Source organism: Lobosporangium transversale (assembly GCF_002105155.1).
Source record: "Lobosporangium transversale strain NRRL 3116 chromosome Unknown BCR41scaffold_87, whole genome shotgun sequence".
In the NCBI taxonomy this organism is placed as follows: domain Eukaryota; kingdom Fungi; phylum Mortierellomycota; class Mortierellomycetes; order Mortierellales; family Mortierellaceae; genus Lobosporangium; species Lobosporangium transversale.
Genome location: NW_019029065.1, coordinates 36,570 through 51,750, shown reverse-complemented (window position 1 = coordinate 51,750; position 15,181 = coordinate 36,570). Strand labels below are relative to the sequence as shown.

At 41.5% G+C, this 15,181-nt stretch overlaps 2 protein-coding genes across 2 annotated transcripts; one reads left to right on the top strand and one right to left on the bottom strand.

Moving 5' to 3' along the window:
- Positions 1-5,384: 5,384 nt before the first annotated feature.
- Positions 5,385-5,705, bottom strand: BCR41DRAFT_402393 (hypothetical protein; the record flags this gene model as incomplete). Its single annotated transcript, XM_022029306.1, has 1 exon — positions 5,385-5,705. One exon carries the CDS (start codon positions 5,703-5,705, stop codon positions 5,385-5,387), a length of 321 nt encoding a protein of 106 aa, XP_021875296.1.
- Positions 5,706-13,243: 7,538 nt separating this feature from the next.
- Positions 13,244-13,808, top strand: BCR41DRAFT_365316 (hypothetical protein). Its single transcript, XM_022026141.1, has one exon. The coding sequence runs from the start codon at positions 13,310-13,312 to the stop codon at positions 13,769-13,771; it is 462 nt and encodes a 153-aa protein (XP_021875295.1). The 5' UTR covers positions 13,244-13,309; the 3' UTR covers positions 13,772-13,808.
- The last annotated feature ends 1,373 nt before the right edge of the window (positions 13,809-15,181 follow it).

Sequence of the window (15,181 nt, the reverse complement as noted above, 5' to 3'; positions counted from 1 at the left end):
CGATGACTTTGTTTCCAAGTTTATGCACAATGAGACGCGTACCGTTACAGAGACCTTCCTTTGGGCTCAGGTTCCTTATGAGAATGATGGGCTGACCGATCTTTAATTGCAGTATACTGGGAGGCATTCCGGGAGGATTTAAAGAATTAAGAAATTCCACAGTGTATGTTGCTGCTACTGGGTCGTCAATATCAGGGATGGAATCTTGCCCATGATAGACCTTTGGAACGGTATGACTTGAAAATATCTCTGTTGCCAAATTGTTGAGCTTGTTGACATCCTCATTAAGTGTAGATAGAATAGCGCGCCCTTCCCAGTAACTTAGTGAGGGATTAGGATGAGCCTGCAAGTATGGGTATATCTCCGCAATGAGGTGCTTTTCATCAGAGTTATTAGGGTCAGGCTGCGTAGAGCTAAGAATACACTGTTCAGGCAGCTTGATGTAGTCGTTCTCTGGCCCAATCTGCCTTGTAGACTCTGTTCCATTTCCTACTCGAAGCAAGTAATCAATGAAGCCTTGAGCCTCTGGATTTGAGGAGCATTGTAAAATTCTCATGTTTATGGTGAGTCTTAGCGTTTTCACATCTCTCCAGAATGTTGATTTCTTCAAGCAAGCGTGCACAATATCTCCTCTTGACCCATTTCTTACAACAGGAAGCACTTGACGGAAATCCCCTCCAAAGACCACAATTTTTCCGCCAAATGGCGCATCAACCTTTGTGAGATCTCTTATAGTCTTATCAACAGCCTCACAAACATGGCGATGCTGCATAGCAGCTTCGTCCCAAAAAATCACATCTGTTTCTATGATCCTTTTTGCGATAACTTGCCCGTGCTTGATGTTGCAGGTCGAGTTCGGGTAGATAGGGATAGGGACCTTGAAAGCAGAGTGGGCAGTGCTTCCCGAATTTAAGATTAATGCAGCTATTGCTGAGGAAGCTACCACAATGACTTGCTTTCTTAAGATGCCACGGATATAATCAATTGCTGTATTAAAGAGAAAGGTCTTTCCTGTTCCTCCGGGTCCATCGATGAAAAACAATCGCTTTGTATCCTTGCCTTTTCCGACAGCTCTTTTAATCTCAAGAAAAGCAGCCAGCTGATCCTGATTAAACTTAATAATATTGGTCTGGGCTCGGGTTGCAAGTTGGTCAAAAGTCTCTTCTAGATCATTGCTGTTTTGTAGGTGCAAATCCTCAATCTCTTGTGGCATCTCTGGAAAGTCAGCTAGACTGGAATCCATCCCTTTTAATATATTGTCGATCTCATAGAGGGCTTGTTTCTCAGCTCTCTGGCGGAGGAAGTCGTCGTACCTGTGGATATCACCATCATTATTATCATCATCATCCCTAATAGACTGACGTAGAGTATGAAGCTTGTCCTCAGAAAGGGCCGAAGCAAATTCATCCCATAGACCACGAGGTTGAGAAATGTTGCAATGGTAAAGGAGCATTGAGAAAAGATGACGCAGTCTTTTAGGGAATTGAAACTGGCATGCTTCTCGAAGGCAGTCTCGCCATTCGCTGTCGTCTTGCATATAACCAAGCGCTACAGCAGCTTCCCTAAAGGTGCCAAAGAGCCTATCATCCACTTTGCGGAGACACTCAAAGCTTTTTGCTCCCTTTTTGTGCAAAAGCAAGATTCTGAGAGAGAAAAGCTCACGGTCTTTAGGATGAACAACATACATTCGGGTTACCGTCTTGTCCTGCCTGTCATGTATTCTTGGTATCCATATTGGTGCCTGACCTTTTTTAGCTTCCCATCTGTAATGCAAGGGTATCTGAGGGTATGTATACTCATTTGCATCAGGATCTCTCCTATTCAGAGCAAACCATCCCATGAGCTGACTATTGGTATTTCGCTCGTCAAGCAGTGCGGCGAGGTTGTCGTCTTCACTAAAAATAACATTTTGATGGCCCTCGAGGTGGACTTGAAGACGTATGATTGTGTGTGACAGATCAAACATCTTGAACGCAAAGATCCTCCATATTGATTCACAAGCAGAGATATAGCGTGCATCCCAGTATTCCTTGATCTCATCGTGAGACTGTAACTGCTGCTGCTGCTGCTGCTGCTGCTCTTGATCATTTCCTCCAACTACAGTCACCCTTGCACGATCTTGTCCTTGTGCACATACTTGTACAAATACTTTACTGATGTGATTGAAGAACAAATCTCGACATTTATATGAGCGTTGTACTTCGTTAATAAATAAGGATTGTATGGCACAACCCAATGATTATCGACAGCGAAGTCGATATTATTGCGGCGGACCATATGTGCCCCGGTATCACGTCGCCTATAGAACGGATAGCCATCTTCTCTTAGAACTGACTCCGCTAAGAGTTGCCGTGGTATTTCTTGGTGCAGACATTGACTCCATACAGGGAGATTTGATTCCAGGACCGCAAGGGCCATGGATCATTGTCGTCATCATAGTTTTGTACAAATTAGGGTGTCTAAGCGGGTCAGGGAATCTCAGCGCAAACGATGTTGTCAATATCCTGAGCTGTACGTGGCTTATCTTCTTCGTCTAGGGTCAGTAGGATATGAGCGTGTGGTAGTCCTCGCTTTTGGAATTCGGTTGCAAGACAGTATCCGATAACTTTTCCAAGGACATATTTTTCAGTAAGGTCATGCATAAGAGCCTCGAGCTTGACCTTGAATATCCTATCCAACAGATCGGGACGATCATTTGGGGTCTGTCCAGCATACCTCTGTCTTGCAATTTCATGTTGAATCTCTGGCCATTGTGGATTGCAAGTGAAGGTAATAAATAGATCCGGCCTACCTACATGTTGAGTCATAGCCATTGAGTCTTGGAATCGCTGTTGCATATCACGAGGTCCTCCAGTAATGGAAGAAGGTAGGATGATACTTTTGCCAATGTTAGACGCTGATGATACATTATTATCGTGGACTGCATCAACGATGCCCTTATAAAGATCTGCACGAAGCTTTACTTGATGCATTTCTATATATCGAAGTCGATCGCTCATAATTTTGCACTCTTGGTCGACGCAATATTGATGGCTGAGACGACCAAACATCCAAAAGTAGCAACGGTTATCTGTGTCGCTCATTGGTTGTGCTTGCAATCGATAAGAATAGAACTCACGTGCAGATATCCTCTTGTCAGCGTCAGCGTCTTGCCCATGTCGGTGGTAACAATTATAGGTCCAGCCAAGATCGCCCTGGGGATGAAGAAGAACGTATGCCAAGGGATCGTAGGCATCTTGTGTTTCAAAGATTCTTTTCAACCCTGTGCCCTTACTCTCGACAATAATATCTCTGGGATCGGTCGCGTTTTCTTCGCCAGGGAGCAAAGCAGCAATCTCAAAAGAGGAGGGTAGATCATATTGTCGGCGACTTCGGTCACTTTTTAAAACAAAGCTCTTCTCAAGGACTGCATGGCCGCCCTCACGCTCGCGGATGGTTTTGTAGTGCTGAGCGAACGGATTTCTGCAATCTTCCAACCACTGCTGAATTCTTCTTAAGAGGTCTATCCTTAGATCGTTATCAAATATTTCTCTCCGACGGATAGCCTGTTCATTAGGGTCGAGGAAGTAGATCTGTGCAAATTTTGCTGGCTGATTGTCTGGAGGTAACAAAGACCCGATCTTGTGAACCACCGTTCCGTTGATCCGGAATGTATATACACCACTTTTAGCATCCGCAAGTTCATGGTCGTAGTTGGCGCCCATCGAAACATACGAAAGTGAAGAGTTGTACTTTCTGATGTGGGACTGGAAGTGGCGGCTTTCCTCAGAGTTGCCACTAATGAGGTTAAGTAGCTGAGGAATTGGACGAAGTTTAGGGAGCCTGATTTTGTTATTCTTACAGCAGAGCGAGAACTCTGGTTCATGGATGGTGGAGGCTTTAAGACGCTCTTCAAGCCATAAGAACGCCTTACAGTGCCTGCATTGGGTCATTTCATTAATCGTAAGCCTGTGTGAGACAGGATCGATGCTGTTGCCAGTCACCATCTCTTCACGAAATTCATCTATTGTGACATAAGCGATGCCTCTTGAATTGATTCTGGCTCTGTGTCTATAGGGAGGGGTGCTGAAATATACATTTATGAATGAAATAAAATAAAGCTGATAATTTTTTTTTATTTTTTTTTTTTTTTTTTTTGTACCTTATTGAAAATTGCCCTTAGAAAATAATAAGTACTTACCGGAAATCAGTCTCAGTTTCTGCCTCTTGACGGGAAGCTCGATCCCGGCGTTGCATATCTTCGCGGACATTTAGGGCTTCTGAAGATTGATCTGCCGGTACAGCAGCCCTATATCCATGATTTTACCAAAAGACGTAGTTAGTATCCAATAGTCATAGTCTTTTAATATATATTAATATATATATACTCATATTATTCATATATATTAAGATTTATTCAGCCATCTCATCTAACTACCTATTTTCAGGCAGAGTGGCTCGGATTTGAATGTTCTTTGGATTGAGAGGACATGAACTATGTGTACTCCTTGAGTGCAAAATGCTCCCGCATTTGCATGGTTTATTTGCTAATCTGGGGTCGGTGTATGGTATTATTATTATGTACATAATGATATATATAGTACAATATGATAATAATATATAGAAGAAAATAGTAGTGATAATAAGCTTGTAAGTGCGTAAACGTTTATACCACATACAATATTTAGTATCATATTGTATGGCTTAGCAATAAAATGGAGTTTGTTTGGACATACCGATAGTTCGGGCATGCTGTATTCGAAGATCTTTTGTGATCGGTGCGCCCGCAACTACGACAGGGTGTGACATTTGTAGTGGGTAAAGAGGATGACATGATATTTTGGTTTTAATAGAGGAGTTTTCTAAGGAAATGTTGGGTATAAAGGATGAAGTGATATTTTGACTTTGATGGAGAAGTTGTCGAAGGAAAATAAACATGATGATTTTGGATCAACACTGCTTTTTTTTTTTTTTTTTTTTTTTTGATCCCTTATAATATTTACCGCTTTTTTCCCATTACTCCACCCAATACTTTTATGCCAACTATCTCTCGAACCGTTTATTGCATAAATTTGTGCAATAACCTTATTTTTTCTTAGTTTTTCAAATATTCATTAAGTTGCCCCCTTCAACACCCAGCCATTCTTATTCTCGCTCAATATTGTTATTCTAAAACGCTGATTGAATTGATTTGTGGCTGATTTCTACATCCTCCCTTTGTTACAAGCAAATTAATTGGCTGCAACGCTTTCGAAAAATGTAAGATTGTGGTGTTACGGTTTAAAGGATAGATCAAATATAAGGTTAGTGAAGGACCTTTTAATTATTATTATCATTAAAAGTCTTTTATATAGACTTAAGGTCATCAACACTGTAACAACGATTATCAAAAGACTGGAGATCGTTTATTTCTCTAATGATGCGAATGCCCTCTCAACCTCGTATGGATCCAAGTCGCCAAGTCTTTCCCACTCTTGTTCCCATTCTTGTTCATACGGATCTTCTTGCCGAGCCTTTTGGTCTTCCTTAGGGGCAAAAGGAGAGGTTTCGTTTTTCTCTGTCTTGATTTTTTTTATAGTGGTGGGTGAGGAACTCGCTTCATCTCCTTGCTTTCTTTTGCCTCTTGCTAGGATGGCTGGAGATGAAGATGAGGCTTGAGTCCTCTTCAAAGCTTGACTTCTTGTCGAATGAGTCGAATAAACTTTTGTTACAGAGTGGTTCTCCATGTTAAAATGTAAAAAGTTTGAGATATATGAATGATTTGAGTGAAAGTGTAAATTATTTATGAGAGATGGTCTGAGTAAAAATGTAGCAGAGCGAGCTAGAGTTATGGTATTGTAGGTGGATGTTCAGTTCATTCATCTTTATTTTATAGTTGAGAAAAAAAAAAAAAAAAAAAAAAAAGAAAACTAAAGAAAACGAAGGCGTATGGAATATCAAGCATTTTGCTGGGCGCATGCCATGTCTCTCTATTGAAGAACGAACAGCTATGGAATGTCAAGCATTTTGCTGGACACATGCCATGTCTTTCTATTAAAAAATGAAAATGTATATGAATGAAATGTTAAGCATTTCGTGGGGCGTAGGTCATGTATAAATGTGTTTCTCTACATTATTATTTTAGAAAACTAACACGATATGCAGTGGTCCTCTTGACTTAATTATAGTCATGTTTCTTAGCACTCATGGCACAAGTTAGATTTGTCTGTAAGGGAAGAGGAGCTAAAGTGGAGAAGGAAGGTTTCTTATAGAAAAAAAGCGCGTTCCATATGAAATATCAAACATTTCACAGGAGCATTGTCATTGTCATTGCACAGACCATGTTTCTCTATGAAAATTAATTTGTTAAAAAATAAATCTCTTTGTTTTCTAACAGTCATGTTTCTGTCATATATTTTTATCATGCCACATGAATGTATCGACACTTGAAGGAATTCATGTTTGAGGTTAAAGCATATGATATGATCAAGGCTTATAGATAGTGTTTGAAGGAGCTCAATTGTTGTTTTATTATTATTACTATTATTATTATTATTATTATTATATAAAATAAAATTCTTATTATTTTTTCTATGCATCGATGGTTCAATGGCTGATGGTAGAAGCAGGCCATGATTGAAGGCTGATTATTTTTTTTTTCAATGCATCATGATTGAGATGATTGAGATCTGGTTGGTTATTATTTGTAATGTAAAGCCCAAAGTTGCGCTCTCATGATGATCGCTCATAATCATGATTGAGGTCACATGATGATTGGGTCACATGATTGAGGTCCGATGATTGAAGTATGTATGCTCATTTCCTGAAGGGCACATGAAAATGGAATGATATGAAATGAAAATGGAATGATATGAAATGAAAATGGAATGATATGAAATGAAAATGGAATGATATGAAATGAAAATGGAATGACATGAAATGAAAATGGAATGACATGAAATGAAAATGGAATGACATGAAATGAAATGAAATGAAATGGAATGACATGAAATGAAATGAAATGAAATGGAATGACATGAAATGAAATGAAATGAAATGGAATGGAATGGAATGGAATGGAATTTATTTTAGATTTATGGACGGACGTATCATAGAGCAAGAATTATGAAACGATGAAATGAAATATATCATATAATAGAGCAAGATCTATGAAATATATCATATAATAGAGCAAAGATCTATGAAACGATAAGAGAGAAACCATTTCGACTTTAGTATATAGATACTAGTACTAGTACTAGAGTTGAGTACTAAAGTTGGAAAAATTTATTGATTTTAGTACTCCTGCGTACTAATTACACAGCGTTCTCGAATAATATGAAGAGAAAAGCATATTATCCGAGGGAGCCGACCTATAATGTGTCACTTCTTTTCTTTATTAATTCGCCGAAAATCCATAGTCACTAAATAAAAATAAACAATTTTTTTTTTTTTTTTTTTTTGCTACAAAACTATGGTGCCACAAAGATTGATCAGCATCTTCGACTTGAGCTCCGGACCAGACTAGCTTAGGGAGAGGAGGGTGGGACATTATAGGTCGGCTCCCTCGGATAATATGCTTTTCTCTTCATATTATTCGAGAACGCTGTGTAATTATCACAGCGGGAGCCGACCTATAATGTGCATCCAGAGTTTTGTCCCAGGGTGATCTCAGTAAAATTCGTTCTTGTCTGACTAGCCATGCGGTAGAAATATTGGAAAGTTTCCGGAGAAGACCAATTACCATGAGCGATGATGTCGTCAATCGATACCCCTGCTGTAGCTGCAGCTGTAGAGCCGAGTGCGCGTGGCTTGATACGTCGGGAAGCCTTTTCCACTTCTGGGATCTTAGTTGAGATCGAGTCCATGTGATTGGAAATGGTTTCTGCTGATACTGCTCGATTCAAATATTTGGAATGTCGGATGAGAGGTTGAATTGTCAGACTGTCATCCTTCGGATGTGGTACCTCCAGTGGATGATCTGTTAATCTTTGCAAATACGCAGCAAATGTATTCACAGGGCACAGTTTCGGATCACTGTTGGAACGAATACAAACTGTCTTCTCGATGCGGTTCCCAAGTCGTTTCTCTTTGGGAATAGGAATGAAGAGCATGAGTTGGCTTGTGGTCCATGTAGTCTTGGTCAGGTCTATACATCGAATGTCGTCTGGACGAAGGAACCCACAAACGCCTAGAAGCCAACAAAGCTTTCTCGTGAGCTGAAGGAATGACATTTCCTCGTTAGAAGGAAGGGATCGAATATAATCAAGAGCTGGGTTGAGATTGATGCTCAATGCGTTGCTAGGTCGAATGTGTTTGGCCTTGATGGCTGTAATGAAGTCCTTATACACATGGCTCTTGTCAAACGCTGATTTGTCTGGAAATAGAGCTAAAATGGCTGAGCGTTTCTGCAGAGTGGTGGCGGGAGACCATGGACGGTTGCGCATCTGATGATTGAGATAGTTAACTAAAAGGATCGGATTGGGGGTGAATGGATCCCTGTCATTTTGCCTGGCCCAATCGATGAACACTTGTTGCGCTGGGGCGTATTTTTTGTGCCGTCGCTGTGTCTGAGGGTTATCTAGTATAGTCTCCGCTGCTTCGCTGTCTAAACCTAGGTCTGTGTAATAGCGCCGTTTACGCGCCATGCTTGCAGTGTCCAGTGCGGATTCTTTGCTAGAACGTTTTGATCTTGTCCTGGAGCTGGGAGGACATACTTGCGTGGGATCTCTCTGGGGGCACAAGTCGCCATCGCTTGAAGAGTTGGATACCATAGGGCGCTGGGCCAGTTCGGAGCTACGATCGTCGCTTGTAGCTTCTCTAGCCTCAGCTTCTGGAGGGCCTGAGGGATCAGGTTCCATGGCGCGCAGATGTACAGATTCCCCAGATTGCTCCATGGGTGCCGTAGTGCATCGAAGTTGATCGCTAAGGGGTCTGGCTTCCATGACATGAACCTCTCTGTTTTGTTGTTGATTGATGATGCAAACAGATCCGTCTGATGCGGGCCCCAGATCTTCTGTAGATAATCGAAGAAGTCCTGATGAATGCTCCATTCCAACTGCGATTGCATCCTGCGTGATGGTGCATCCGCTGGGTTGAATGATGATGGGACATATGTTGTCTTGAGTCGTGTCCCTGTTGCTAGGCAATGCTTCCAAATGGTGTCCGCTATTTCCATCAATGGAGCTGAGCGAGTCCCTCCGAACCGTTGGATGTGTGCCAGTGTGGTCATGTTGTCGCAAATTATGTTCACTGTCTTGCCCTGCAGTTGGGGAAGCTTTGTCGCAAATAGAACTGTCCGCAGTTCTTTGACGTTGATGTGCTCGTGAGACTGTGAGGCTGTCCATCGCCCTGCATAGGTCGAATCGTCTACGACGATACCCCACCCTGTGTCCGAGGCATCTGTGTAAACGTCGACTTCTGTCCTCTCCGTGAGCCATGTTTGTCCGTTCCAATGCTGGAGGTTGTCTATCCACCATGTGAGGTTGTCCTTTGCCGACTCTGTCACTGTGATCGTGTCGGTCCATTTGTGGCCTTGTCGAAGGGCGTCGTTCTTTATCTGGAGAAGGCGCTGGCACATCAGTCGAGCTGGAAATACGGCTGCTGTCATTGCCATTGCTTTCCCGATGAAGGCGGATAAACTTCTTAAGCTGCAAACGCCATTGTTCCTTATTTTGCGCGCTTCCCTGCGAATGTCTCTGATTTTGTGTTGAGGGATCGAGAGTGTCATGTTTCTGCTGTTGATGGTAAAGCCCAGATGCTCTATGACTTGCGTTGGTTCTAGCGTTGACTTTTCTTCTTTCACTAAGAAGCCTAATGATTGAAGCTTTGATAGGACGCGCTGGGTGTATTGTATGGCTCGTTCTCTGCTGGGAGCTATAATTAGAAGATCGTCTATGTAAGCCGTCATTCGGATTCCCTGGCGTCTTGCCCACCTGAGGACAGGGCGCAACATCTTCGTAAATATAAGGGGGGACAGAGAGAGCCCGAATGGAAGGACTCGGAACTGGTAATGGTGTCCCTGCCATTCGAACTGAAGATATTTCCTCGACGAAGGATGTACCAGAACATGCATGAATGCGTCTGATAGATCTATGCTCGTCATAAAATCGTTTTTGTTCATCATGGAGCAGACATTTTTGATACTTTCCATCTTGAAATGTCTGTCCGGTATATATTGGTTCAATGGTTTGAGATTCAATACAGGACGAAGATCGCCTGTCTTTTTGGGGATGGTAAATATCCGACTGTAAAAGCCTGTAGGGGAAGATACTGTTTCTATTGCTTTTTTGGCCAAAAGACTCACTATCTCTTTCTCTATGGACTCTGTTTCCTTCACTGATAGCTTGTGGGACTTGCTTGGGCTGGATGAGAGTGGAGGTGGCGACTTGAATGGGATCCTGAATCCTTTGGCTATTATGTCCCGGACCCATTGCTCGTCTGTGATCATCGCCCATGCTTGCTGGAATAAGTGAATCCTGCCTCCTACTGGTGGTCGGTCGTTTGTTGATGCCCTCGGCCGCGACCCCGTTCGCGACCCCTGTTGGAGTTGCCTCGGGCATTGTAAAAATGCCGGTTACCGCCACTGATGTTGTTGTTGCTATCAGGCTGGCTCTGCGACTGATTGCTCTGACCTTGATTAGAATAGCTGCTCTGAGCGCTATTTCTAGGGAAATTATTGTTTCGATCATGCCTGTTCCTGTTCGAACCGCGTCCTGTGCTGTTGGAATACAGGTTTCGTTTGATGGATAACAGAAGCTTCTTTTTCTCCAAAAGGGATTGGGAGTCCACAGCCGGTGTCTTGGCATTGCTTTTCCTGGTAAGCAGCTGTAGACCATGAGCTCTCTCAAGGTTCTGCACTCGGAGGTCGTGGATGTAATGGCTAATCTGCTTGATATGCTCGATGAGATCGGAAACTCCCTCAATGGCTGATAGCGTGGACTCGTCGGAGCGACTGTCGTCTTGCATGGCATCCAAGACATACTTGTCCAAGGGGCGCGTATGGATAGCCAGCTTGGATTGAATGGACGCCAGATCAGAGTCGAACTGCTGCCGTAACTTGGCACTGTCGGGCCATGGTAGGTCGGTAATAGGTGGTGCAGAATACTTCTGAAGCTTGTTTTTGGGGTAAGAGCCGATGGTTGTTTGTAATGTGTCCCGAAGGTCCTCATACTGATCTTTTTTCTCTGGATCAGGGACAAAGAAATCTTTTCTGTCAAAATTTGGGAAAAGTTCGAGAATGGCTTTGTTTGGAATAAAGTTATATGCCTGGGGTTCAGGAACCAGGAGGTCATGGATGTTAATGGAACTATCGATGTTGCGGTCATCGTTGTTTTCAATATCAATATCACTCATTAGTGGAACTTCTAAAGTATGCCAGTGGATGTGTTCCGGAAGGGCGAAAGAAAAGAAGATGCTGATCAATCTTTGTGGCACCATAGTTTTGTAGCAAAAAAAAAAAAAAAAAAAAAAATTGTTTATTTTTATTTAGTGACTATGGATTTTCGGCGAATTAATAAAGAAAAGAAGTGACACATTATAGGTCGGCTCCCGCTGTGATAATGTTGGAGAATTTAGTACTTCAGTGCGTGGCTGATTTTTTTGTCACTCTTTAGATGCATGTCACGGGAAAGATGTCTAGCAAACATACAAACCCCTTTCCACAATTGCAAAGTGTTCACAAAACCTACCTGTTGTCGAATTCTTCACACATAAACAAATTGTATATACAAACTAACTGAGGACGGTATTAACCGAACTATTTATACTTGCTATAATGATCAGAACCAAGTAAACGTCCGAACAGACCTATCCAAAAACGAAGGAGCTTGTCGCTCTCCTTCAAATATAAATGGTTTACTTAACAAAAATCTTATAATTGAGAAGGACTGTTGTATATTTCAATATACACGGCCCAGCTATAAGATTAAGAAAAATACTAAAAACACACTAGGAACATACTAGGGGAATTCCTAAAATTAATACGCTAAGAAAAGTATAATAATAATAACGCGTCACTAGAGACGCGACAAAACACCGACATGGTTCCTGAATAATCCCATGTCGCTTCTAGATAGATATGTAGTTACTTGGTACGAGTCTCTCTACCAGAAAATGAATAAATACCCCATGGATGTGGTGTGTGGACCCACATCTTATTCTCACTTATCTTAGCTTCTGATAACTACTGTCTAAATATTTTTCAAGGACCAACAAAAAAGAGCAACAAGCTGCAAATAATACAAAAAACCACTTTTCTCTCCTGGTCTAAAATTAGAAATTAAGTTTGCCGCACAAAACTAATGTAAAAAAATGGACTTACAAGACTTCGACAGCTAGATTATCGCAAATAGTAAAATAGGCTATTGCTGGATGTATATCGATTATAGAAAAAATGGATGAGGTATCGGGGGATATAAGACTTTGGTACTTACAAAGCAAGGATTTTTTGGTCTTAATCCTTGAAGTATTTATGGAATTATTGCCGTTTAAAGGTTATAAAATGGTCGAAATGAGGTTCAATGTCAAGCCAAAGTGTCTGCCTTTCCCTCAAAAATACATCAAAGCGCTTTTCCACATAGTATATGATAGATACGTTACATAGCTTTGTATAGAGTCTTAGTTTTCCAAAATCCAAGCATTTTTCATAGACTTTACTTATAGCTGAAGAGAGAAATATATCATTTTTTAGGGATTTTTCGGTTTTATTCATTAAGGAACTTCGGATTCCTTTTATAAGAACACGTATGGTCCCTTAGTACATTATATTATGCACTACATATTCTTACTTTTTGGAAAGTTTGGTCAGTTTTGGAAATATTCTGATGGTTCTGCAATATTTTGTCTAAAAGCTAGACAATTTCCGTAGAAACCTTGACTTCAAGATGCCCTAGTTCTCAAACTTTTGAATATAAACATTTTCAATTTTTACCCAAAAATACAATTTCCTGTTTTGAAAGATATATTTTCGGTTGCTTTATCGACTCTAGAAGTTTCAACACGTTTGGGGCCGAAATGAGGGACTTTACTATAGAGTATCTGGTTTTCTATGGATCCTGAGAACGCGAATATGCGTATATGGAGCACTCAGGCACTTTGGGAGATGAACCCCGTAAATGCATATTAGTATTATTTCCATCCCCGCCCCGAGCGTCCATTTTTTTTTTTGAGAGCACATAGAAGTGATACTAGACATTCATAAACAAAGATGCAAGTGATACTAACACAAGAGTTGACATTCATAAATAAACATGCAAGTGATACTAACCTAAAACTTACCCGCACAAACCCCATGGAAAGTGATACTAAGATCTTCTTTCCATGATACTAAAATGTGGCTCGCACAAATCCAATGCAAAATGAGGTTGAATATTTTATTGTCCTCTTTGAAAAGAGCAGAACTGAGGCGCCACATGTTGATGCCAGCCACGGAAGCTCTGAAGAGGATTCAATTGAGAGCCACGGAAGCTCTAAAGAAGATCCAAAGGTGGATTGTATTAAGCAGCCACAGAAAGCACAGCAAAACTATCCATTCAGTGTTCTCACCGACGTCGTTACCAATAAGGGAAGGTTGCCAACATGTGAGGGCTGCAGTAGTCAGCTGGAGAGGCAAGCTAAAAGAATTGTAGTCAAGGTCCCAAGTAACATCAAGAAAGGGTGGTTTATTACAAGGTCCTACCACTTTCTTCGGACTTGCCTCACTAAGCTGCCTCAAGAGCAGTACTATGTGGCCATGCGGCAACTGGGAGTGCGGGCAACACGATCACAGCATCTGCAAAGAGTGGAACTATTGGAGAATAATAGTATTGCATAAAACAAGTAGTAGTATCACTACATATGATTTGTGCGGGCGTGTTTTTAGTATCAATGTATCTTTAATGTGAGTGCTTAGAATCAGTGCATGCTTGATTGATTGTTTGTGGAAAAAAAATGGCATTTTGGTACGCAGTACGAGTATGTCATACTAAATTTTCGTTATTTTAGTACGCAGTACTAGTATGTGATACTGGTACTGAAATACTAAAATCAATACGATCTTAAAAAAACATTTATCCATTTTCAATTTGCATTGCTCCGATGGGGAAATAAGCTTTATCCAATTTAAGCTAATAAAATTATCCTATTAGTTATCCGAATGTGTCTGAAATATTATCCATTATTCCAAACGTGATAACCGAATTGATTATCACAATTATCCAAACGTCGTGGCTTTATTAACAACATTGACATGCATATTATCCTATCCATTATCGTTTCTTTTTTTTCACCATAACTGTACTATTTATAGGTCTATAGATTGATCTCTCTGTTGAGACACCTTGGAAAAAAGGTAGTTGCATGATGAATCCAACCTTGACAATCCTTTCGGGATATCGACCTGAATGCGTCTTGGAACCTAGTGCGCATGGTTTCGTTCGCCTCAAGGCGACTTCTCTTGAAACTGTTCTTGACCTTCGACCAGCATTCCTCGATTGGATTCAGGAATGGTGAGTAAGGAGGAAGATATTCACAAAAATGGCCTGCTTCTTCTATGAGTTCTCTAACCAGTGGAGACTTGTGAATACGCGCATTATCCATTAGAAAAGTATATCCATGCATCTCTTTAGCCTCCAATATCTCAAGAACCTCATAAATGAAGTCCCTAAAATAGGCCCCGGTTGTTGAGCAACCAACTATACCATCCTCGGATACCTGCGGAGGACGTGCTGCATTTCTACCACGACTACGACCACGGCCACGCCCCCCCCGGCCACGACCACGGCCGTTGTTGTTCGGGACCTCATCTTGATCATCCTCCGCCACCGGCTCTTCATTCGCATCAAGGTCTACTGTAGTCACTGACATACAGATGATCCCAGTCGATGAAATTGCACCTACAACGCTAACATTTCTACCACGTACGGTAGGACGCACAACGTTGACGGGCTTTCCTTTACGGGACCATCCATAATCTCGGATCAGATGCAGGTTAAACCCCGCTTCGTCAATGAAAATGGTCTTTTTCTCAAACTTCTCGTGGTTTGTGGGGTTTTGCATCTCTTCAGCAAATCTCTCTCTCGCTGTAAGTACAGCGGGATCATTTCGCTTGTCAGAGACCTTTCTGATCCGCTTGAGTGTGTACTCACACATATTTGTGACATAATTGAAAACCGTGGCAAGAGACACTTGGACTTCAGGGAATTCGTCGTGGAGAGCCTTGTGTACTTCCATGAGCGTCGAAAGA

Excerpts from the sequence above, each read along its gene's own strand:
- BCR41DRAFT_365316 (XM_022026141.1), top strand. The coding sequence starts at position 13,310 with ATGCAAAATGAGGTTGAATATTTTATTGTCCTCTTTGAAAAGAGCAGA.